The sequence below is a fragment of the Gopherus flavomarginatus genome, chromosome 9 (genome assembly GCF_025201925.1).
Source record: "Gopherus flavomarginatus isolate rGopFla2 chromosome 9, rGopFla2.mat.asm, whole genome shotgun sequence".
Taxonomy (NCBI): domain Eukaryota; kingdom Metazoa; phylum Chordata; order Testudines; family Testudinidae; genus Gopherus; species Gopherus flavomarginatus.
Window position 1 is genome coordinate 507,071 of NC_066625.1, and position 26,500 is coordinate 533,570.

At 47.2% G+C, this 26,500-nt stretch overlaps 1 protein-coding gene across 2 annotated transcripts; it reads right to left on the reverse strand.

Moving 5' to 3' along the window:
* On the reverse strand, positions 1 to 26,368 carry IL21R (interleukin 21 receptor). 2 transcript variants are annotated; one of them, XM_050967648.1, is made up of 9 exons: positions 26,274 to 26,368; positions 21,213 to 21,287; positions 15,746 to 15,851; positions 14,782 to 14,987; positions 13,755 to 13,906; positions 11,198 to 11,375; positions 9,420 to 9,507; positions 8,325 to 8,409; positions 1 to 1,977 (listed from the first exon to the last, which is right to left on the reverse strand). In XM_050967648.1, exons 1-9 carry the CDS (start codon positions 26,281 to 26,283, stop codon positions 1,069 to 1,071), a joined length of 1,809 nt encoding a protein of 602 aa, XP_050823605.1. In that variant the 5' UTR covers positions 26,284 to 26,368; the 3' UTR covers positions 1 to 1,068. The 2 variants fall into 2 exon arrangements, with proteins under 2 accessions (XP_050823605.1, XP_050823604.1); XM_050967647.1 differs by lacking the exon at positions 26,274 to 26,368 and having other exon boundaries at positions 21,213 to 21,304.
* Positions 26,369 to 26,500: the final 132 nt, after the last annotated feature.

Genomic DNA, 26,500 nt, shown 5'->3' on the forward strand with positions numbered 1-26,500 from the left:
ACGTGCAGGAATCCCAGGTAACAGGGAGGATGGTGGGGGGAGGAGTTTATTTGTATCACAGAGAGAACAGGATTATTACACTGGAAATACAGCAGACTGCAGGCCTGGGCCCTTACACTCACTAACAGTATTGTATTAACTTTGTAATGCACTTATCCTAAATAACACAAAATGCTGTCATGAAACAGCCAGAGGCAATTTTTTTCCTGATCCCAGTGCATGTGTCATGTCCCAGTGCAGTGGCTCTATCACAAGCAGGAACAGTCCAGGTTTAGTACTGTTGAACAGTTATACTGCAGTAATCCCCAAAGGCCCGGGTCAGGGCTTCATTATAGACAGACAGACACATAGGCCCTGCATTTCTTGCATAAAATCTACAAGCTGCTACAATGCTATAATTAACATGCTTAGAAGGCATTTTAAAAGATGTTGCTTAAAGAGGCAGCCCCTAAAGCGGTGAGAATTTGTCTGGAGTTGGAAGGTGTTGCTTTGCTGAGAAACTATTACATTAAGATGTAGGTTCAAAGAACGAGGGAGTAAGATTCTGGTCTGCAGAATATAAAGTCAAGCCTGACTGGAACTTAGCCCTGAAACTTGAGTTCTGTTCAGTTTCTTGCATATCAAAAATTTGGGTGATGATGCTTAGAAAAGCTCTAAATGCCACCAAACTCTCAGGGCAAGTGAGACTAGTGAGGAAGAGTCATTTGAAAGTTTCATATTCTCTTTATAAACATGGCTTCAAAATCTTGTGCATTTCCCCAAGCTAAAGGCCCATTCCCAGAGTGCAGCTGCTTTTCCTGCATGGAAGAAATAAAATTCCATAGCTCAGTGTGTACCACTCTGACCAGAGAAGCTGTCAAAAAGTGATCATGTCAAATTTGATGTGACATGAACCTAGGGTGGATAGCAGTAGAAAAAGGCAAATTTGTATGCAGCTTCTAGTTTAAGTTGCATGAGATACAGGCTGTCTGCACTGGGCAAATTTTGTTCTGTTCCTGTTGTGCTGCATAGTTTTTCTGGGCTCCTGTATTAGTGCACAGGCTTGGAAATGGCAAGGAGCACGAGCCCTTAGTTTGTCTGCGTCCCACTGAGCGGCGTGGCAGAGCGACAGGAGACCCACTGTTTGACGTAACTCCGTGGGAAGTCCTCTCCTTCATTTTCAAGTGTGATGGATCCAGAACTACAGCCTGAATTGGTCTGACCGCTTTTCTCAAATTCACACTCAATCGGACTCCCACAATCTGAGTCCACAAATCCACTGTCAATGGTGTCTAAATCTAGGCAAATTGCCGGGTAACCATCACCAGTTCGTGTATTAGGAGAGAAAAAGTCATAAGGGCCATCGCTATAGGAAAGACTTTCACCATCTGGAGAAGGCAGAGAAGCTGGACTTTCTAAATCCCACTGCTCATGATGCAGGCGAAGGGCCTCTAAAATACTCCCCATCCCTCCTCCCAGGGCTTCTGCCATTGGGTGGTGCACCAAGGGACTTGCACTCCTCCATGAGTGCTCCATAGACACAGAGCCTGAGGAAATTATGTTATCTTGTGCACTCAGGGCAGCCAGAGGCAAACTGCTGGAAATATCACTGTCCAGATTAACCTTGGGGTAGCCATCCTCTCCATCAGCATCCAGATGCTCATGATCCCTGTGAGCATTGTTACAGTTGCATTGTGAGTAACAAGGTGTAAATTCATCAGCCACAGTTACTGTGTCAATAGAGAGATGACCATATGACTGGTCCTGTGTCCCACTGCTACTATTCAAACTGCACAGACAGGACTGGCTGTCCTGACCGTGCATGGCCAGGCAAGGCACGCAAGTCTTGCGAGGGTGATCTTTATTGAGTTCTTTCAGCTCCTCAGCAGCAGGGCTGTGGGAAAGGTGTTTGCCGTAAACTTCTAAAACTTCTGGAAGGACAATTCCCCACTCAAAGAAATCCAGTGTTGCTTTGGTACAGGATGCACCAACCCATTTCTGCACAGAGACACAAAGAGAGACGTTATTAATGCTGCACTCAGTGGTGGCCAGCAGCTGGAAAATCGCATTGCTATGGGCAGGAGTGGTATGAGGTGGCAGTGGGGCTGTGGCTTGCAACTGTCCAAGGAACTGAATTGTTTTTCAGAGGGAAATCAGACTCTTAACCACCTGGGAGTGGCAGGAATTTCAGTAGCATTATTACCAGGCCCAGCAGCTGCAGGAGAATTATCTGTTAGTCAGTTCAATTAGGCAGTTTTATCTAGCTCTTTCTTTCATTGTTTGTGTCCCTGCTAGGCAAGCTCCTGGCCTGGCCTTTGCTCCCTCATCACACAGCCTCTGCCCCTTTCCCAGACCCTGCCTTCTGCTGCATCTGACCCAGCAAGTCCAGCCTTAGTGGGCTCTGTCATCCTCTCTCACACACAGCTCTGCTTGCTGGTCATTCTGCCCCCGTGTCTAGAATGCCCCAAACCCCGTTTGCTGCAGCACTGCCCTGGCCTCTGCTCCCTTAGGCGTGTACATGATCCAAGTTTCTTTGTGTGACCCGCCCAGCCCCAGTACGTCCCCCTCTGCTCTGTTCTCGCCCTTACTTGTCATATCCTGTGTACATGATGATTTAGCTCATAAGCCCCTGGGGGCTGGGACACATTTGTCTGAAGTGGCACAGCCCAAAGAAAAAATACTCCATTGTCTTTATTTTGCAGCCGCCACTCCAGGCTGAATCCTCCAATTCTCTTTGAAACTCTAGGGGCTTGTCTACGCTCCTGCTAAGGTCAATGTAACTTACGTTGCTCGAAGTGTTAAAAAACGACCCCCCCACCAAGTGATGTATTACATCGACTTAAACTGGGGTCCACACCGTGCTATGCTGGTGCTCTCCTGCCAACATAGCTTCCGCCTCTCGTTGAGGTGCAGTAATTACATTGAGCACTTTCCCGTCAGCGCAGTGCTGGCGCGGTAGTGAAGACAAGCCCTAGCTAAAACCAGATGTTGTTCCAATGGCCCTGTACTAATTAATATCAATCATTTATATTGCAGAAGTGCCCAAACTGTGCAGGGTGCTCTACAGATAGTTAGAAAAACACAGTTCCTGCCCCAAATTGCTCTCAGTCTAACTAGACAGAGCAGTGAAACGTTGGGGGTCAGGTTTGGAATCTTGCTTGTTACTGTCTCACACGCAACATGGAAAACATACATTTAAAGCTGCAATCATAAGGTTTATGTTGATTACTTGATTTTTAACCCTGGGTGTCTGAGCTGTAAAGGGTACGAATGGGCAGATGCTCAGACAGTGCAAAAGGCTGTTTACAAAAAAAGCGCAAACCCCTGTTCTTGGAGTTAAACAGGCAGAATGTACTTGATGCTCACCCGCTATCTCTCACTCCTTCTCTCAAGGGTCCAGTTCCACTCAGAATGCAACAAGGATTTTACAAAATAACTAGTAAGCAATGCTACTCTGCTTTCAGTTCCGTCGGTATTTCTTGCAATATGTTCTCTAACAATGCTGTCTGCACTTAATAATGGGAGTCACTTATTCCCTGCCAGCCAGATCCAGTATGATCTAGAGTATGCCGGGCACATCCACAGACAAAAATGGAGAGACCTTCATTCCACCAGCTCTGGACGGGGCTGGTATGGGAATCGTGATGGAATAAATGGGCCGAGAGACAGGGCCGGCTCTATGGTTTTTGCCACCCCAAGCACGGCAGGCAGGAGCCCGCTGGTCACGCGGATTTGGCAGCGCACCCGCGGGAGGTCCGCTGGTCCCATGCCTTTGGTGTACCCACTGCCAAATTGCCACCGAAGCCGCAGGACTGGCGGACCTCCTGCAGGCGCGCTGCCAATAGCTGCCTGCCTGCCACCCCTACAGCAACCAGCAGGCCGCCTCCCATGGCTTGCCACCCCGGGCACGTGCTTGCTGTGCTGGTCCCTGGAGCCACCCCTGCCTAGAGAGCCAAAGGTGCTGGGACTCCATCCTCTGTAACCAGAGCAGCTTTGGAGCTGGTATTTTTTGTTCTTCTATAACTCAGAAATTATTGAACAGATTTTCATTGAATTAAAAAATAATAATAATAATAAATAATAATAATAATAATAAAAAAAAGTCAACAACCAGCCCTGAGCCCTCTCTGGGCTAAGCCCCTGCCTGGGGAGAGCAAAGAGCTAGGGAGGAATCCTCACAAATTAAAGAGTAAGTGAAAACAAAGCCATAACTGACCCTCACACCCCTAGCACTCTACTACCCACAGCTGCTACCAAGACTCCAAAGCATGTGAGAAGGGACGAGTGAGACAAGTCTATTGAGTGTTGGGCTCTCACTGCCTTTTTCCTCTGTGCTCCCTGAAGAGAATTTCCAGCTTATTTGCAAGAAGAATATCTCAGCTGCCTGGTTTTGTGCAGACAGACTGTGGTTGAATATGTCCTAGAACAGTTGTTTTTTTGCCAGCTGGTAATAAAGTCCCTATTCAGGTGTTAGCAAGGTCACCACATCCTCTGTAGCGCCCTTGTCTGTGCATTTCGTGCTGCGGCTGATAACTGTGTGGGCGACTGCTACTTTATTCTGCTACTCAATTAATTTCCCAGAAGTTTCTCAGCTTCACCATTTTGTAACTTAGAAATGAATGACCCTTCATTCCCTCTCAGCAGCACTCAGCAGCCTAATAAGGAACAGAGTGGGCAAAAGCCTCTGTCCCAGTCCGATGGAGAACGGCTGTCACTTTTCCACCCCAGAGCAGGAAATGACCTCTCTCCAGAGCACTGAGAGATCCTTTGCGATCAGCAGTGCTCAGGGCAGGGCTGCAGAGGACAATGAAAGAGTCACTGCCGTTTGAACACCTGTCGCCTACGGGGTTGGGGGTTATCTCAGGGATGCTGGTTTAACCCAAACTGACACCAAATCAGCAAACGTCTCCAAATATACATTCCTTCCATGCAACAAACAGGAAAGCACAGTTGCCCCGAGGCTGCTTCTCTGCTTCCCCAACCTGCCCTACCTCAGTGGCTGGTCGCAAGGCCCCTGCCTCGCCTCCTCCTTTCGGGGTAGTAAGTAGATGTGGCTGCATTTGCTGAGCTCCCAGCGGGCAGTGCCTCCCTGAGTTGCTCCAGGCTCTTGTCTGACTTGGCTCAGCCTCTGGCTAAGGCTAGGGGGGGACCTTTTGGCCCGAGGGCCACATCTGGGCATAGAAATTGTATGGTGGGCCATGAATGCTCACAACATTGGGGTTGGGGTGCAGGAGGGGGTGATGGGTCTGGCTGGGGGTGTGGGCTCTGGGCTGGGGCCAGAAATGAAGAGTTCAGGGTGCGAGAGGAGGCTCGGGTGGGGGGGGGGGGGTGAGGGCTCCGGTTGGTGGTGCGGGCTCTGGGGTGGGGTTGCGGAGGAGGGTTTTGGGGTGCAGGAGGGTGCTCTGGGCTGGGATCGAGGTGTTTGGATGGCGGGAGGGGAATCAGGGCTGGTGCAGGGGTTGCCAAAGGGAGTTTCTTCTTTACCCTATCAGAGAGCAGAGCTGGCTTATGGCCTGAAACGGGAGATATATATTTATATTGTTTATCTTCTCTACTGTAACTGCGTGCACTTTTAGCCAGATCCACAGTCCTGCTAAGCCCTTGGCTCAATGAGATCTTGTGGCAGTGAATTCCACATATTTATTGTGACTTAAATAAAAATTCCTTCCTTTATCCATTTTAAGTGTGTTGCCTTTTGTTGTCCTTGAAGGTCCCTTTGCTCTTTTGTTAGGAGAGAGGGTGAATGGGAGTGTGCAGTGATTCTCCTCTAGACCAGGCAGTATTTTGAATTCCTCTGTCAAGTCCCGTCTTCTTTGTTTACTCCAAACGAATTACACCAATCTTTTCAGTCGCTCATGATACACACTGTCTCAAGGCCTGTAATCAATTCACTTCTTTGCTCCGAACACCTTCTATTTTTACTATATTCTGTTGGAGATGCTGTGACAACACAGCACATGGTGTGCCAGGTGCAGACCTACCATGCATTTATGGGATGGCATTATAATATTTTCAGTATACTATTCTAGTCCATTTTTTATATATTGTAATTTTCTGTAATTCTGAGCTAGCGTCTCATGGGAACTCGTTGTGGGAGTCAGATACTGCTTGGATTTGTGGCATGGGTAACCACTCAACTATTATGCAGTAAAGCTAGGGTCATGTGCAGGGAAAGCAGTATATGCTGAGGCATCAGAATGACTCCAATGAGAGAGACAAGATGGCAAAGTCCCCGGTGTAGATACTATTGCCGATCAGCCTCAGGAAGAAACATCCAGGAATAAAGAAATGTGTTTCAAACTCCACATCAATAAGTGAGGTAAGAGGAGCGTGAAAGGCTTGATAAGTTTAGTGGAGGTGCAAGAAGGGAAGTGGCGAAGTAAGGTTGAAATGGAAGAAGGAAGTGGACATCAGAAGGGAAGCTGGGAGGGGGCACTGTAATGGAGGCATTTTTTATTTTGTTCTGCATGAACCCATGAGCAGAAAATATGAAAATTTACCCTTTTAACCAACGGTCTCTTTGGGCACCTGGCTAAAGTCTCTACATTAGGGCGCAGCTGGTGTTTCTCCCAAGGGGGTCAGAGAAGAAACTGAAACAAGCGGTAGCTTTTGAAGTGCCTCTAATAAGAGCTGCTTTAACAACAGGTATTGTGCAGGAAGATGAGGTAATGTGAAACCTGCATTCGGACACTGGCATTATCCCCATTCATCCACTGTTCGGCAGGGTCTCCTCTGGTCTATGCACTGAACAGCACACTTGGAATTCAGAGTTTTCTCCCCTCACTTCAAAGTCCATCAGGATTCCATTGTGAACCCTGCTCTTTGCATACCATTTAGCCAGAGAGGCAAATGTTAAGGCTTAAAGCAAAAAAGAGTTTGGCTGTTTTTAAGTGAGAAGAGAATCAGGGTAACTAGATAAAGTTACTGACTAAGACAGAAAATATCATATTGCCCCTATATGAATCCATGGTATACCCACATCTGGAACACTGTGTGCAGATGTGGTCGCCCCATCTCAAAAAAGATATATTGGAATTGGAAAAGGTTCAGAAAAGGGCATCAAAAATGGTTAGGGGCATGGAACGGCTTCCGTATGAGGAAAGATTAATAAGACTGGGACTTTTCAGCTTGGAAAAGAGATGAGTAAGGGAGGATATGATTGAGGTCTATAAAATAATGACTTGTGTGGAGACAGTAGATAAGGAAGTGTTGTTTACTACCTCTCATAACACAAGAACTAGGGGGCACCAAACAAAATTAATAGGCAGCAGGTTTAAAACAAACAAAAGGAAATATTTTTTCACACAACACACAGTCTGTAGAACTCTTTGCCAGAAGATGTTGTGAAGACCAAAGACTACAAAAGGGTTCAATGAAGAACTAGATAAATTCATGGAGGATAGGTCCATTGATGGCTATTAGCCAGGATGGGCAGGTATGGTGTCCCTAGCCTCTGTTTACCAGAAGCTGGGAATGGGTGACAGGGGATGGATCACTTGATGATTCCCTGTTCTGTTCATTCCCTCTGGGGCACCTGGGATTGGCCGCTGTTGGAAGATAGGATACTGGGCTAGATGGATCTTTGGTCTGACTCAGTGTGGCCATTCTTATGGCTTCAGACGGATACGCACCTAACTCAGAGATAGCTGCAGCTTGACAAATGTTACTGGACTGGTTATTTACCCCCTCCAGGTCTAACCATGTTTCCAGGCTATTACCTACAACCGCTGTCTGGATTAAAAGCTCTACTAGGTGGGATTGTTAGTGCTAACGCTGGGTTCCTGGCATAAGCAGAAGACTGGAATGAGAATGGTCCTAGACTGCATCTCATAGAGCACTCATATGGCTACTGGGCATACAAGAGAGTGCTTTGCCAGCTATGTCCTGGGTATAAAATCTTTATGATACTAAAGGTGCAACACAAGAGCCATATTCCAGTGCAGTGCAAACATAGAGGCCCAAATACAAAGTAGCATGGAGAGGCTGTGCAGAGCTGGTTTAGCTCCTCAAGGGTTGTGAGTGAATCTGCTGTGCTATTGCTGTAAAAGGTGCCCCAAGGGGGTAAAATGACAAAGTGGCCAAGAAATTTGAAGACTGAAAATGAAAGTGGAGAGCTAAAGACTCCCCCAAATTATTCTCTTCACAGCCCACAAAGCTGGCCACCAGGCCTGCTCTTTCCACAGGCAGACACACTGGTAAATTCAAACCTGCACCCAAGTGTCACTTGACATTCTCCTGCAATAGACTCCTCCTCCCACCACTTCCTCTGGAAAGCCCCAGTCTGAGTGAAGGAGCTGGGCCATTTGTTTTAATTCTGCAGTGGATGTGATTTGTTCCATTTATACCTTGAAATCTCCGTTGTGTACCACGTAAAGTGGTTTGAAAAAGGGAGCAGGATCCGGGATGAAAACCCCCAGCTTTTTCCATATGCTAGAACAGAAAGCAAGAGCAAGGATTCAATGTCAGGCATGTTTCACAGTCCCAAACCAAAGCATCTGGGATTAAGCAGCTGGAGTCGCCTGCCCAGGCCTTGCTGGGAGCCTAATTCCCCTTGAGTGGGTTCTGCTAAGAAAATGGACAGATCTGCCCTCTTGGTAATGCTCCATCCTCCTATGTCTCAGGATGGGCCAGGCTAATGGAGTTTTCGACTGGCGTGGCCTCCAGACTCTGCTCAACAAAAATGTGAACCTGGAGCCCTGCCTCCCAAAATGCTCAGGCCCCAGGCTTGTCTTAAAAAAAAGTTCTCAGCTTCTGCCCCCGAACTTTGTGGTCCTTGCCCCCCAACCCTACAAATGGTCTCCCAGGCCTGGAAATGCCCAGTGCCCAGGCTTCTCGGAGGCTACAAACCCCAGGGACCTTTCATCACCCAGTCTGAGGTTGGAGTTTGCAGCAGCTTGGAGCAGGTGCACTTTGCCTGGTCTGGGTTCTGCTCCCAGGTGCCCCTGTCTGGATCCTGAGAGACTCTACTCTCACCTCGCCTCAGGTGCTGTGGGTTTCACACAAGCAGTAATTAGCTGTGCTCCCAATTCTGAAGGGCAGGAGAAAAGTCCCGCCCCCATGAGCATCGCTGGAAGCAGGGCTCCGCTAGAGGGCAGAGTGCCCTCAGAAAGGGGAGGGCTGAGGAGTCACCATGCTACCAACAAAGGCACAGGCAGCAGCAGATCTCTCTGGGAAGGGCAGTGCTGTGAGTCCACCAAGCACTGCCCCAGTCCTGTTCACCCAGGAGATCACAGCAGAGGGCTGTCTTTGTGCCTTTCATGGCGGGCTACTAATGAAAGTGGAGTCCCCTCCTCTCCTCCTGGGAAGAGGAACAGCGCTGTGCAAACAGTCGCTGATTAACTGCTGACTTGGATGGACAACGATCAGAAAACCTGGGACTGGGAGGTCATATAGAGCAGAGGCTGAACAGAGCATTTCCCAGCACCCCTGTGTGCTCTTACCCCTGGTGTTTGGTCAGAAACACGGTGACGGAGACAGCGACCAGAGCAAAGGCGAGCAGTGACACCAGCCATCGCACTCCTGGGCTCTCTGAGGGCAAACCAAGCAGGGTTAGTCAGTTCTTATCCTGCATTTCGGCTTCTGTCTAAAGATGCCAGAGAAAGCAGGAGAGGTCAAGGACAGAGGGGTGGAAAAGCACTGGGATCACAAACACCCCAAATCTTTTCCTGTGAGCTCTGAGGCGCTGGCCTGTGGCACAGCTCTCTTGAACTGGGATCAGGCATTTCTTTTCCTCCTTGGGAACCCAGACGGTATCGCTCCCATGGCAGGGGTGTGGGCAGCACAGAATCTGACTGCAGTCTGGGCTGTTTGTCCACAGCTCTGACAGAGCCGCATCCTCCGGACATCACACTTTCTTGGATCACTTTCTATTAGGAGACACAGGACTCAATGTGCAGTTCCTTGTACCAAGGACCCCTGATCTGGTATTGGTCAGCTGTTCTGATTAGCACCTCCCTGGGACACCTTCCATGGGCTTCAGAAGTAGGCAAGGAAAGGGGGCCTGGATGATGAGGCAGGCAACTGGCTTGGGGTGCAGGGGGAGGGACACAAGAACATCATATGGACGGATCCACAACATAAACCTACAACACAGAGCACAAAGCACTCTTGGCATATACCTCAGGGGAGAGCCCAGCTCTGGCAGCTGGAAGTCCTTTGCCATATGCCAATAGTCCTAGTCCCTCCCCCTGCACAGCTTGAGGAAATACTCCTGCAAAGCACCGATGGAAGCACCCTCTACCCACTTGGCCAAATATGCTACCTGTGTTGCTTTGTGCACTGGCATGAGGAGTCAGAATCACATGCTGTATAATGTGAATGCCGGATCGCTGTACCAAACCCCAGAGTCAAAGCTGGATATAAACTCCCCAGTCCTAAAAGTCAGAGCCATGAACTCAAATCTGAAAGCAGGCTCCCCGAACCCAACCCCCTGGATCTGAATGTGGGACCCTGAACTCCAGTAGTGGAACCTGCTCATCTCAGACTGTCCTGATTTCTGAAAACTATCATCATGCCAGCAGAATCCTGGAAGGCCAACATTTAAAAGCGAACTGGTTATAGCGCTCACTGCTCTGTCTTCAGATGACGGTCCCTCTCTAAGTATGTCTACCTGCATGTTAAAACCTGGGGCAGTGAGTCTCAGAGACCAGGCCCACACACTACAGTGCTAAAGTCTGCTATGTGGACATTTATGCTTGGGCTGGAGCTGGGGCCCTGTAGTCTAGGGGTGGGGGGGTTCAGAGCCTGAGCTCCAGCTGCACCCGAATGTCTGCATAGATGTCTGCTATAGTGCGAGCCTCGCAAGTCTGAATCTGTAGACCCAGGCTCAGAGACTTGCTGCCACATGTTTTAAAATGCTGCGTAGCCGTACCCTCTAAACTCAAGGTGTATTACGTATTGTAAAACCAATGCAAAGTGCCCAAATTACATCAGCATCAGTTTATAATCCAATATCCAGTACATCTCAACATACCCTCCCCAAGTGCCCATGAAACAAGGTGGGCATTGCAGGATGCCCAGATTAATAAATCTGGAGTCTGGCAGACCAGTCTGGGGGTTATTCACTCCCTTAGAGGGCTGAACAATGCAATGGGCTGTGACTGCACCCATGGCCCTGGTTCCTGTTTCAATGAACGACACTTTCTGGAACTGTTTGCTACCATCAGACGGGGAGGATGCAGCAAGGACAGGAAGGCAAAGGGGCTGATGCTCTGTTTACCCTCAGGTTCAGTTTTCAGGGTTAGCGGGGAACTCCATTCGCTCCAAACGCCCACGTAGTCAGAGCCAGGCCGGGGCTTGGCTCGCACCTGGAAATCATAGTCTGTGTCCTTCTGGAATTCCAGTGGCAGGAGCACCACACTTCGCTTGTCCTCTGGGATCACTTTACTCTTCTTATTCTGTGCAAAATGAAACACCAGTGCAGCTTTTAGCAGAAGTTGAGGCTTTATTCCCAGCCCCCTCTTGCTCCCCACCGCCAAAGGTTCTGTTTCTGACTAAGAAGGTGTCAGTTTCAATATTAGACCAACTAACTGTAACCTTTTAGAACCATCTGATCCCCTTGCTTTGCCTTCTGAATAGCAATGAAAGCTCACTAGAGACAGGCCTAAGCTCACAAAACAGATCTGGCTTGTAAGCATCTGAAGTCTGGTGGGTGTCAAGGTCTGGGTTTTTCAAGCCCATCTATCTTTATTCCAGCACTGATAGGTTAGCACTTCCCTGCAGAAGGTGATGCTTTGACCCCCAGCTCCCCTGTGAAATGCCAAGCTCTGATCTATCACATGGTTGGTAGCTAAACAGGTCTGAACACATCCTAGAAAATGTCCCTGTGATCTCAGCTACGAGAAACACAGAGCACCCATAGCCTTGCTACATACACTGCATGTGGTGCCATGTGCTGCCTGCTGCTTACACAACAGAGGGGAGCAGGGGACTAATCTCAGTGAGTGAGCTGCAAGTACTGGCTGAGCAGAGACACTCCATAACACCCTCCTCTCCACAGCCACAAGGCAGGAGCTTTGCTTTGCAGGCTGAGGGCATGGGACACAGATTGGGGTAGGCATGAGGGAAATTGTCCCCTCCAAACTGGATATGATGCAGAGGTAATGCATGGGGGGAGGGCACCCATATTTCTCCCTTGCAGTTGGTCCTGCTTCCTCCCTGTGGAGGAATGGTAGGGGTGGGGGAACACACCAGGAGCATTGTGCATGCACAGCAGTTTGCCCCACAGGGGTCTGCATAAGGGGAGGGCAGGAGAGATGCTCCTGATGACTCACCACACAGCCCATGTGGGGAGAATGACCGGCAGGCACAGCCTGGCATTGCTACTGCCTATCACGAGCTCCCTGGGGCGGGGGGGGGGCAGAGAGTAACACCGAGTGGGCGAGAGGTGATTCCAGAAGCTCTGGGCCTGCTGGTCAGTTTCCCCATGTGGGCTGTGGGAGGGAAGGGCAGGAGAGCAGTGACCCTCACAGCAGAGCTCCAGCTTCAGGCATCTGAGCTGCTTCCCAACCCAAGTGAGTGCTCAGCTGCTAGTCCTGGCTGGGGCGGAAGGAAGAGAAGAGGATGTTGGGACTTCCCCTGCAGGCAGCCACCAGGCAGGGTCAGACCCACCCCCAAGAACTTCCTATGGCTCCAGGAAGCTTTGCACCCCCCACCCTGCTTTCTGCCCCCATCACTCCTCAGCTGCAGGGGGAGGGGCCCCTGTATGGGCACCTGCCCTCCCATCTGCCTAATCTCCATGCAGCCAGACCCCCCCCCCACCTCCAGAAACTCCCAACTGAGCCCCCCCACCTGAATCGCCACCCTGCCAAGCCTCACCCCCTGCATCCAGAGCCCCTCCGCTGAGCCCCACTCCCATGCACCCAGATCCCCCACTGAGCCTCACCCTCTACCCGTTACCCCCCCCCCCACCAAATATAGAAGTCAAACTACACCTATGGCTGAAGGAGAGGGGCACACAGCCTGTCTGTTTCTCAGGGGGAGCAGAATCTGCAATGCAATTTGCCTTAAGCAGTGATATCGGAGATGTTTGTACCTAGCAGTACCTAGGGTGGATGGGGAGCCAGGCAGTCAGAGTCTGGATCTCTGCATAGGACCTGAGAGCCCCTAGGCTCTCCTGTCCCGTACCATTCCCACTGATTTCACATGACAGTATCATGAATGGGAACTCTTGCCGGGTACTGCAGGCATGACCGCAAACCCAGGAAATAACCAGGACATGACAGGGCAGCAGAGAAGACCTAGTGGAGGTTAGGCTTCATCAGTGGCAGCACCCTGGAGCCTGGCGCTCAGGGCAGCGCTAGGGCTGACAACTACACAGCAGAGTCTTACTGACACATTACAGTCCCTCCACTAGAACGTGCACTGTAGAGTTGGGTAACTGCAGCAGCTCCACATGGATCCTGCCCCTACAATGCTCATCTGTTAAGCTAACAACTGTGAATGTCCCACTTAGCTGGGAGGGAGGAGAACCTGTTTCACACTCCTTTTGCTTTCTGACAGGACAGCACCTTGGCTGAGCAGCCTTTGCTAATCCTTGGGTGGCTGCAGCATTGGCCTGGTGTACAATTCATCTGGTGTAGGACAGGCCTGAGCTAGAAGTCCTGCCTACAAAAGACAGAGTCTCTCAAACACAAGGATAAATTATCCTGATCTCCAAATCCTGCTTCATCCTTAGTTCTGTTTCCAGCCAAGACAACCAAATGAAAACACCACGTACACCCTGAGGACATCTCCTTACATCTCCTCACCCACCCATCTCCTTGCTTCCCTCTTACCTCCCAGGTGTCACTCTTCTTCTTATACCGCAGCTCATATTCCAGCTCATCATCCAAATAGTAAAAGAGAGAATTTTGATAGATGGTTTTCCAAGAGACGTTATACCCATCTGAAAACACGGCCGTCAGATTGAACGGAGGGAACGGTTTAACTGTGGGTGGAAACACAGAAAGAGAAATTGTGCTGATTTTCGCTATCCTGAAATCCCCCAGCACCGAGGAGAGGTGCACAGTCTGGGTGCAGCGGACTGGAATTGTCTCTGAAAGCAGCACCAATTACTTATTACTCATGCCCATGCAATGGCATCCATTTTCCTGTAATCTTTTTCACACTTGTCTAGACACTAGTTACCTGAAGTTTCATTTTCAGAATAAACTGAATACTGAAATTCTGACAGTGGGTTACAGCCTGTTGTGGCCTTTGTGTGGCTAGTTGAGCACCCATTAACCTCACGGCTTATTGTAGGATTCAGGGTTCAGCAATATGCTGTGTGAACTGCCAGAATAGGCTATGCCAGAATCCACCCTGAGCTTCCTATCATGAAGACTAACTCTCCTGTACAAGAGGTGACTCAGGAAAGAGGGAGAGGCCCTGCCTGCATTATTCTAGGGATATTTTATGCCACCAGACAGGGCAATAACAATAAGATAATGTTGCTCTCTGAAAGGCTGCTACAGTCCTGCATAGGGGATGTTTGTGACATGTCCAATGGAAGTGACCCTTCACTGTCATGTCTGATCCTGGCTAAATAACTAACATCATAGTTATTTGGATCTGGAGCAGATCTGAGGTGGGAAGAAGTCACCTAATACTCCAGGGACAAGAGCTATCTAGGGCCCGACACACGCGTGCCACTCCAGCCTTGGCAGTGGGTTAGTATCCTTATGCAGCAGGCCCCCATCTCGGAACGTGCACAAACCCTTGATGCTGTTTTATGCACTCAAAGGAGACTTGGAGCTACATATGCCCAGAGGCACCTGGATTTAATTGCTGAAGAAAGCCAGGCTCATGATTTCTTGTACTTACTGTTCTTGCTCAGGAGAAATTCACTGCATGCTTTGGAAGTTGTGTATTGCCCATCAGCTAGCTTTGTTACATCTACTCTGAACTTGTCATCAGATGTGAATTCTGTCAGGTCCATGGAGCATGTGTACTGAGTGTGAGTAGCAGTTCTGGATGACAGGTGGAGATTGCAGAAGGGCTCAGGAATTTTCATCTCTTCTTCAAGGAGCCTTTAAAAATCAAATATACATCCCCTCCTGTTTTAATGGGGCTGGTCTGTGATTTGTTAACAGCACATAATTAAATGAGTTAGCAGACAAGTTCATGAAAAGCAAAAGGGGCACAATTAAGTTGGAAATTCACTTCTGAATTCAAATAAATATTTGCAAAAAACCTTTTCCTGAGGTGTTGGTACAGAAGGGGAGATAGGACATTTCAAAGTCAATAGGGTGTTATAGGTTAATATACTGGCTATATATGAGCTATGTGGTCTCTTTCATTCAGGGAAGTTTCTATAAGTGAGCTCTCATAGGATGCAAAGACAGAGAAGGGTCAAGGGTTCCAGTAGGAGAGGAGGTACAAGGTCACAGATCTGGCCAGAAATAAACGCACGTGCTGGCAAGGAGTGGGCAGTAGCTTTACTAATGTCTGTGAAGAAGATGGCTAGTCCTAACATTCTGCTCCAGATGAATGTAATTCCATTGTTCAACAGCAACAGACCCAGCCTCAACCCTGAGGAGACAGAGGATATTCCAGGGTGGGGGAGAGGAAATGAAGCAAGGAAGAGAGTGGAGCCAGTACAGCTGTGGGTGGTGGGGCAATATAGCCTTGTTATGGAAGCCAGGAAGCATGAACTCCCCTCTCTATTATTTGGGCAGTTGGCTGGCAGCTGTGAGCTCTGCCCTAGCCCTGGGAAGGAGAACAGCACTCTAGCCTCTGGCAAATCACAGCTAATTTCATCTTTGTTCTCTTGCTCATTAATACATACCAAGTTGCAGTGAGATTATACGAAGTCTCACTGAGGTCAGTTTTCTGGACACACGTCAGAGTTTGTACGTAGTCCACAGAACAAAGGAGATCTTCACAACATGTAGCTGTAAGTTCAGGGAGAGAGAATAATGCAACGGCCTCAGTGCTAGACCTCATGTCACCAGACTCAGCCCTCAACAGTGCACATGGCACAGCAAGATGACACATCTTGGTCTCGGTGCCGGTTCACCTCCACACATAGGACTTCATGTGTATTGAGGCTTCATAGGCAGTAAAACCATTTTGAGCCAGAGCTGTTTTTAATAATATCTAATTAAAGAACATTAAGGCTGCAAGGGAAGCGCTGAAAAGTCAGGAAATGCCCAAATTATGGTTGAATGTGCAACCTTAACTTTACCTCCGTTCATGTACACTTCACAATACACCCTTTAGTTACATGGAATTATTTCTGCAACAGCCCTGACTTACTTAGTGCACAAAATGGCTCTGACCATGTAATGACTGTATCATGCACAATTCTGGCATTACCTAACTTTTGAGCGCTTTAATTTGCAACTGTACCATTCTTTTAATGGTTTTTGTATACAGCATTTCCGAAATTTTTATTTTGTAGAAAAAAATCTTTCAATCATGATGTATTCTTTTCACTTCTCTCTGTTAATGATTTTTGATAGCTTAGCAATTGCATTGTTAGTTCTTTTTCCTATCTGGCTCCAGAGGTTTGGAAAAAGCTTTTTCTGTAATCCTGGCACAAAGATATTTTAATTTTATATTTGTTATAATCTGTGTGTAAGATGTCGAGATGCCAAAATGATAGATGTGACTTATAAACCTTTAAATAGCTAACTGAAACAAGTTTCTAACATAGGGAAGAAAAATGTCAAGAAATTACATGCTGAGGTTTGTTAGTGCACTGAGTTGGAGTTGAAAACTGACATACAGCAGCATTCGCTGCTGCTGTATATTATTCTGTTCAGATATTAGCATTTGAAATGTATTGTTATGAGAGTACTGGATCCTGAGTGGTCCTGAGCATAATGCCTAAACAATGTCTCCATGGGGTTATGCAGGTAAGACTGATTTCAATAAAGGAGTAAAGCAGCGCTGTGAACCTCAGCAGTGTGTAGGGAAAGATAAAAAGCTTTGTAGTCTATGCTAACGTAGCAATAACCAGTGTGTACATTGCACCACCCCCCAGCTCCAGGGGGCCCTGATCGGATTAGGGCTTTTGGGGGCTACCACAGAACAAATCACAAATAAATATTTTGAATATATAAATAAAAATAATAAATAAATATAAAAATATAAAGAAAAATGAAGCTGCTGCAGGACACAACAAATATCTGATGGTGAAATCCCACAGGATCACACCCACAGTCAGATGGTGGATAAGACTCCAAGCTAATTTGGTCTCTTCCGCCTACAGCCATGTTCCTGTTTGAAAGGAGCAAAATTCCCATTACTCAAAGGCCGATTTTGAGACTGTGGCCCCTAGTAAGATCCTCTCCTCCTTCAGTGGCCTCAGTACTTGAGCGAGGGCCATTCTTGCCATGTGTCCCACTCTGAGTCACTCTGAAGGTGGGTTGATAGCCACTGCTGTCACTGCAGTTTTATGGACTCTCTGTATAACTTTTCATGAGTGATGTACCCGAATATTTGTATACTAATATCTAAACTGTGTCTTTAGATTTATTAATCTAAATTTGGGTTATTGCTGTTTATGTACTGTATGTATTATATGACTTTTAAACCAACCTTTGTACTTTTGAATAATCTAAGCACTGCTACTTTCTTTTTCCTTGACCTGTGTCTTTTATAATTTTAGCATCAGCTTTAATAAAAAATTTTAATCAGCTGCTGCAAAACTCCTAAGTCTTGTCAGTACTACAGCAGCCATAAGGTCTGCTTCTTTCATTGCTTGTTCCTCTGGGGAGAGAGGAAGGATCCTGCATTTTAACTTTGCTGACACTGAAGCTAGTGCTTGATATTGAAAAAAGCACAGATGTGTACTTCCCCTCCCCTCCCCCCAGGAGCTGTGCTCCCTTCTCCCTTGCACCTCTGTGGCTGTGTGCACTTTATCATCTGGGCAGTTGTTTGTGAAACTGCAGTGTGTGAAAGGCCTAAGCCAACATTCAAAACAGCCACAAGATTCAGTTTTATTTAGTATTCAGAGTGTGGCTGAAGTGAAAGCTGCCTGCTCAGAGCTCACTGACAGAGAATGCAGCAGGCTGCACTCTGGTTTATCCACTTGTCAGATCAGCCTGAAATGCCCACCATGTCCAGCCACCTTCATATGAAATGCAAACCCCCCACAAGGATAATGCGCCTATTTTAGGGCAACACTGCACTGACTTGTGTGTCCAGTTGAGGCTGGAGAGTCTGACTTGAGAAGAAGCAGCTCAAAGGAAAAGGAAACCTAAGGTTTTCCCCTGACTTTGCTCCACTGCTTCCCTTTCTTGAGTCTGTTGTTTTCTCCCATCAGGTTACAATCTGCTCTCCAGGAGCAGCCTAAGGGCACCAATCTGCAGTGGCATGCAAGACTCCAAAAAGAAGTGGCGGCACTGACTGGAAAAGAGGACAGCTGGGGATCCTCACAACACCCACCAGGATGGAAAACTGATCATCTCTAATAATTAACCTATAGCTGGGTGGAGACCCTGGTTCACTAAGCTGGGATCAGGCAGCCAGGGGGCTAGCCATCAGACTGTAGGATGCAGCAGCATAGTCAAACAGCCTGAATCCAGGACTAAGCACCAGAAGCTCCCGCGTTCTCATCCCAGTTCTGGTACCAGCTTAGTTTGTGGTCTTGAACGAGTTGCTGTTGCACTTCAGTTTCCACTTTTGTAAAACTGGGAAGATAACAATATTATTGTTATCTATTGTCTCATACTTAGACTGGAAGCTCCTAGGGCAGGGACTGTCTCTATATTATGTGTATGTATAGCACCTAGCACAGAGAGTGGGGCCCTGATCCAGGACTGAGGCCCTTAAGCCCTACTACAGTACAAACAATAATCAGCAAAGATTACGTAAGTGCTGAATATTATATTAGAATCATGCTGCCACTGTAATCCTCCTAAACTAAGCTTGCGCGTGTGAGGCATCAGCAGAACTTTAGACCAGAGAATTCTGCATTTGAAAAACATGACTCAAGTCCACCCATGCCAGCTCTTGGATGTCCTAGCATGGCAGGTATCTGATGAAAGAGAAGAGGGCACCCTGGGATAGGAGGAAAACAGCTATCTATAAAATGCAGTGTCCTGGGGGGGGCGGGAGGGGGAGGTTCTCCCCTGGGATGCATGCTCCTTAAGGGAAAACTCCCAGTGAGATGGAGAAGGACCGTCTCAGCAGGCAGGGCATGCTTCACACCACATCTCTAGAGCCTAGGAAGTCTTGCAATATCATCCTGACACCAGCGTGAGGGGCTTGCAGCTCATCCCTGTTGCCAGGTGGGCAGGATGCTGCTGCTCTCAGGTTTATGGGCTGTTTTAATGCGAGTGTAAAGCGAGTTGGGGCTCCATTTAGAAACAGAAAAAGAAAATCCAACCACACATCTGGTTCCTGCAGATGCTATTTGTGCTGCTTGTTTCTACTCTAAATGATATTTTCAGAAAGTCAACTCTGGCTCAGTTAAATTTCTACGCAGTGGCCAGGAGCATTTGGTAAAGGACAACGGGCACTTACAGAGCACTGAGCTGGGTAATGGGACACGTGTATCCGAAAAAGTGGCTCAGCTTGTGGGTCCCAGGCAGGTAATTTAAAGGCAGCTGCTCCTCCAGTGGTGCTGAGCTGGCCATTTCTAGACCATCCGTGCCTAATCATTATAGCCAACATGTTTTGGAATTATTGTAAATCACACACATGAATAGAAGCCATTTCTGCTGAAACACCCACCAGCCCTGAATCTTAGGGTATGTCTACACTTGGAACTGGGGGTGTAATTCCCAGCTTGAGGAGACAGACCTGCACTAGCCCTGATCAAGCTAGCACACTAAAAACGCATGTAGATATAGTGGCAGAAGCCATTGGAAGGGCTAGCTGCCCTGAGTACGTGCCTAGTGTCCTGGATGGTGTGACCCAAGGACCTCTTGATGCCAACTGGCAGAAGGCAAGGGGTCCATAGGGGCACAGGGATCCCATGGGTTCACCAAAAGAGATTATGTAAGGTCTGTTCTGAAAGCCTGTGTAATGCTGGGCATCATAATAATTGAGAGATGTGTGTATGGAAAATATGTGAGGAGTTATGTATATGTATTAAAAATGATGTTTTCTAAGTCTGTAGTTAGAAGTAGGTCACTCAGATGTACTGTATCTTCAGACAAACTTCTCCAGGCAGGTGGTGGAGACGCGTCTCTGTCTGGTGGAGCACTGTATATATTGTGTCTTGCAACAGCGATCTCTTAGCATACTAAGGCAAATGCTAATGAAGATCTGGTGGAAATTTCCAAAGGAATTTCACAGGAGGAGGTGAGTGGAGGGGGAGGGGACACACCCCTAGTTTCAGGTGAACTTCAAGGTCTGTTCTGATATTTTATGGGTGCAAAGAGACACCCTGGGATTCCTTCAGGCTGTGAGGACAAGCTGTCAGTGAACTTGATCTTATGAGAAGAGATCTCAGCCAACTGGTTGAAAATGTGGGGGAAAGAACTTGAGGTGAGCGATCTGTAGGAGTCAGGGGAATGCCTTGTTAGCTAAGGTTAGTCTCTAGAAAGCATGTTATGATTTTGTTTTATATGTAACTGTTTCCAATAGTCTCACTCTCTATCACCTGAATCTCTGTTATTTGTAATAAACACTCTTGTTCTCTCTATGTAAGTATCTCAGTGCTGTGTTTGAAGCAAAGTGGTGATCCTGAGTTGAACCTTACAAGCCGGTGTGTAGTGTTCTTTTGGGAACAGCGAATCGAAGAGCTCTGAGAGTGTTCAGGGGAACAGGGGCTGAGCACTCCACAGGCAGCGCCCCGAGGAGTCAGGAGTGGTGGGTGCCTATTGCTAACCTGTACAGAGAGAGGCCAGGCTTGTGCTGCCAAAGGCTGGCGGTGTCAGGCCCTGACAAGACTTCCACCCACTGAGGGCAGGCCGTGGTGAGGTGCCTCATGGCCCTGGGTAATCCATCTGAGTCACTTCCCAGGGATGTCCTTGGGGCAGCTGCTCCCCCTCCCCTACTGGCACGGTTGCAGTCTGTTTTTGATCAGAACTAGGAAATTACACCCCCAGCTTGGAGTGTAGACGTACCCCAAAGCCCAGCAATTGGCTGTGTTGATATACACAGGAGCAGACAAACAGGTTGGGACAAAATAAAATCGAGTTTGAACCTTTAGCCAATAAACTTTAGCTCTGGATATCTTGAGCCTGGGCCCTTCACTAGCTCTGAGCCAGTTCAGCATAGCCCTAAACAATGGTTAGCACAGCAGGATACAAAGCCTCGCGGATGTGAAAGCCTGAGAAAGAAACCTGGGAACTTACTGTACTGAAGTAAGAGGAAGAAGGGAATTGTCTGGAGCTGCAATTTGTTCCTCATGTTGTTCCCAGTTGGCCGTCCTGAAAAACAAAACATGAGCTCAGCCCAGCCACCAAATTGTGTGTGTGCATGGGCGTGAGAGAGAGACAGATGTCAGGGAGCTTCACGCAGCACTGTATTGTAGGTCAGTAACAGATTACAGCACATGCACTCAGGCTAAGATAGAGTACTGGTTCACTGCCATGCAACAGCGAGCAACAACATTGCTGCAACTAATGTGGGTGCTTGCACCTGTGTAGCTTCTAGTGCTAGGTCCATAGAAGCACAGCAGACAGACAGCAGCTATGCAGACAAGCGGATCAGGTCTCCCTAAAAGCCTCCTCCTTTGTTTAAACAATCTCTAAGCATCTTATTAAACACCCCCCCAGGAAAGCATGTAGGGCTGTGGCCCTTGGCACAGGACAGGAGAACTGTCTGCATGTAACAAAATAAAGGAGTATAGCAAAGCCTCTCTCTCCTGTGTCACAGAACATTGGTAACACACTCATTCATTCAAGGAAAGGCTTTTCTGACACCATTGGCTGACGAGGATTTATACGAAAATCTTTTGATTGCAAGGAACAAGGAGGTTGATCAGATCTTTGTTTAAGATCCGTTACGTGATAATCCAATGACACTGATAAGTCACTGTTCTGCTCAGCCATGAAACGCAAAGGCTCTTGCTCTGATTCCAACCCCCGGGGATTGATGTGGCACACACAGTCCAACCTTGTTTGCAGAATGGCTAACATTTATTTTTATGCAAATACAGAGATATACATTGAAAGAGTGAAAAATACAATCCTTGCAGGGTTTGGGCTGGAGCTCCCCATCATCAATACTCACTGCAGATTCACCCTCTGCATAACACTGCCGTCCCAAAAGGGGCCAGTAGTCCCCAAAAGGAACAGGAAGAGTCGTATGCCAGGAGGTTTTGGGTCCCAGAGGCATGTGGCTTTTGCAGAGGGAGCTAGTTTGCATTACAATGGAAGGATGCTCTTACCCAGCATTGTCAGATTATGTTGGGAGGCAAAGACACCACATTGCATGACAATATTGCAACACTGTCACAGATGTCATGCAAGTGTGATGGAGGCAACGGGAGGTAGGACCCGTGGTCTCTGCTGGCTAGAAAGGGGCAGGCTCAGGCAGTTGGGCTGTGTCACACTTTGGCCACCCAGGCTCAAAGTGGCACCTGTAGGAAGAATGCTGGGAGTGAAGCCTCAGGGTGCAGGGCACAAAGCTGCAGCAGCATTTCTTCCCCATGGCCCTGAACAGAGATCAGCTCAGCGCTCAAAGATTCCCTGCCTGCCCCTCCAAATTCAGCAGTCCTCAGTCTCTGGAAGCACATGCGCCACATGCTCACTCAGTGATGAGGACACTACTAAGCTCTTCTAACCTGGGGAATATTTCTGTTGTTTAAAAACTTTCCAGGTTTACTCAAATAATGAAAGCAAAATAATTTTAGTAACCAGCGAAAAGCCCCTTTGGCTCCTCAGCTAGTTCAGAGACTGACTCTCACTGAACCGTGACACCTCTGTTGAAATTCTCACCCAGGCTTTTGGCTCTGCTCCCCTTGACTATTACAGCTCCCTTTGCTCTGGCCTCCCAATGTCCTAGCTCTTTGGTGTACACAGAATGATGCTTCCTGCCTTCTCATATGTACAAAGAAGCAGAACTTACATCACCATCACCTTCAAGCACTGTGCAGACTCCTTGTTCATTTCAGGATCCACTTCAAAACTGCTCTCCTAAAACCATTGGTAGATTTGCTTCAGCAGACGCTAATGGACTTCTCTTTCACCTACATCTGCTCGGCCAATACAAGCTACATGTCTACTCCTCCAAACCCTCTGCCTATCACTTGCTCAAGAACCTTCTCCTATGCTTCTCCCTTGCTCAGAGACTGTTCAGAGAAAAGCATAGAAAAGATCAAGGGGCTGGAGGGCCTGACACGAGCAAGAGTCAAAAGTGGTACACTCCTCTAGCTTGGCTAAGAGATGAATATGTGGGGACAAGATTACAAGCTGACACACAAATATTTGAGAGGGTTAACACCAAGGAAAAAGAAGAATCGTGTAGGGAGTACAGTGGGCGGAACCAAGAGTGAAGGGGTGAAATTAAGAAATGGAAAATTTAGTCTGAATATCAGAAAAAACATCTCCACACTGATCTGTTAGGCTTTGGCTTTTTGGGTTCGAAAGCATCTCACCTGAGATATTTAAAACTAGACTGGGCAAAATATTAGCACATGGGAATAATCATGCATTGATTTGTGGGGCAGGCTGGATGGAACTTAATCCCACCTCTAGCTTTTATGATCTCTTTCATTAAGAATATGTCTCCTGCAAGAAGTGAATCTGAAGCCCCTGCACTATTCCTGTTGCAGTTACATAGCATTCCCCAAACACGAATACCACAGGATATAGGTCTTTGTCTATAGAGATGCAATAGAATGTAGGCAGATTAATGCACTCAATGCATTTACCTAATCTCAGCGTGGTGTACGTCTCTCGCTGCTTTTCTCCTTTGGGTCTTAGAGTCCATGGCCAGGAAGGATCACCATATCATGTGGTCTGACTTCCTGTATATTCCAGGCCACTAAAACCACCCAACATCTCCACATTAACCCAACAACTGGAATTAGACTAAGGTATACTGGAGACTAGGATGTGCCACAGGCAGAGCACAGGAGGGTCTGTGGTGCACCAGTGCCTAAGGTCCCTGCAATGGCAGGGAAATGATTAAGTGAGAGACCCCCAGATAATCCTGCAAAGTGATCATCTCATCTCTCCATTGCTTCGTTCTCTTTCATGTTTTCTCTGTTCCCTGGCGTTTCTTGTTCTTTCTTTGGGAAGCACCCTCTTTCCCCATAGACTTTGTTGTTTCTTTCATGTCCCATGTTCTCTGTTGTTCAACCTCTTGCTCTTGCCAGAGCCCCCCAGATCTCTCTCTCCTTGGTACCCAAAACTTTCTCTCCTTCTCCCACCAAATTTTCTGACATGGGGTGGTAAAGGAGGAGGGACTGCTGCTCTGAGAGAGTCAGGGCAAGTGCGCCAGCGACTGCCAGCACCTGTTCCCTAGATCTTTCTGCTTCTGCTCGGGGTTCTGTGCTGAGATACACATGCGAGAGCAGAATAGCAAGGGAAAGGAGCAGCAGGTGTCGTTATGGCCCTTTGTGGCTGGATAAGCACATCTTCTGAACAGGCACAAGATGCAGTTGAGGGCCTTTTCCATTCCCAAAGCCTGCTGAGGCTCTAAGTCCCTGGGTACCACTAAGACCACCCCCTTCTTTGCCTCATTGACTTTCCATCTAATTTTAATCAGAACACACATCTCCTACTTTTCCTACCCCATTGGTTCACCTAATTTGGAACGTATCAGAGGGGTAGCCATGTTAGTCTGGATCTGTAAAAGCAGCAATGAGCCCTGCGGCACCTTATAGACTAACAGACGTATTGGAGCATGAGCTTTCGTGGGTGAATACCCACGATGCATGGGTGCATGCATCTGACGAAGTGGGTATTCACCCACGAAAGCTCATGCTCCAATATGTCTGTTAGTCTATAAGGTGCCACAGGGCTCTTTGCTGCTAATTTGGAAAGTTCACATGATGTGGAGCAATGAACAACAGACTGGAAGCCCTGGTCTCTATTCTCTGATCTGCCACTGAGTCACTGTGTAACCTCAGACAAGTCATGTCCCTTCTCTATGGTTCAGTTTGCCTGTCTGTAAAAAGAGGAGAAAGATACATACGGAGCTCCCGGGCGATTTAGGAGGTTCATAGATTCATGCATTCCAAGGCTGGGGGGACCATTGTGATCTGATCTGACCTGTATAGCACAGGCTAGAGAACTGCCCCAAAATCATTCCTAGAGCAGAGCTTTTAGAGAAACATCCAATCCTGATTTAAAAATTGTCAGTGATGGAGAATCCACAATTCTTGACTCCAATGAATAATTACTTTTACTGTTAAAAACGTACGCCTTATTTCCAAGTCTGAATTTGTCCAGCCATTGGATCATGTTATACCTTTCTCTGCTAGACTGAAGAGCCCATTATTAAATATTTATTCCCCATGTAGGCCCTTAACTCTTTGTTAAGTTAAATAGATTGACCTCTTTGAGTTTATCACTGTAAGGCCTGTTTTCTAATGTTTTACTCATTCTCATGGCTCTTCTTTGAACCTTCTTCAATTTATCAACATCCGTCTTGAATTGTGGGCACCAGAACTGGACACAGTTCTCAATTCATGAATACTCATATGTCAAGCACTATAGAATTGCTAAGCACAGTTCTTTTAACCTCTGTACGGCAGTTTAAGAGACAGGGTGTATGAAAAGCACTGTACTAAATAAAGATGTCTGGTATTAACTTAGTAATTTACATACAAGTGTGAAAGTGGTTCTTAAAATTGTAATAAACTACAGTGTGAGAGATGGAGCCTGTACCAATGTGGCATGTTCAAAGACACATTGTTCTAAGCATCTGGAGATATGGAGCAGCCTGAGGGCCTGGGTCTATCTAGTCTAACTCTGTGTTTGTAAATGGTTACATGAATTATATATGTATACGTTTATATAAACATTTTCCAAAAAGTCTAAGAACTCAGTTATAAAAACTAACATGAAATAAAGATGAAATATAAAATTCCCAGACACAGAAAATAATTTCTTAGTTACAGCAAAACAAAGGAAAGAGGCTAGAAGGTCTACAGAGGTTAAAGATAATTCAGTTAAATGCACAGTAAGTGCTCTTCCCTGAGCACTGAGCTTGACAGCTACTGTCACAGCAATAATCAAAAAACAACTGACCATGGGGTTAAAGCAACAGGTAAATCAGAAAGGAAACAAAATAATCCTTATTCTGTACAATGAAAGTCAATATGGATGTCACCAGAGGGGCAAGAACAGTATCATCTATAGGAAAGATTGTAAATGTAGTCAAACTTATCGACAGAAACATTAACAAAGTGCTTCAAGCTGGCAACAAACCCCTATGGGAATTGCTTGAACCACTGATATTACCTTGCCTCATTCTTTTAGATGTCCATTTCAGCCTCCCAAAAATCCATAGGGCACTTGCCTGGTTAACACGTTACTGTCATTGCAGACACTGAAAGTAAAGAATATGACAAGTAGGTGGAGTTCATCAGCACTGAATGAGTGAAAACTAAAAATCTACTTGTGAGCAATACAGAGCAGTAATGTATTGGAATATACAGTGATACACGGTGGCTGACGTCAGTTCTGTA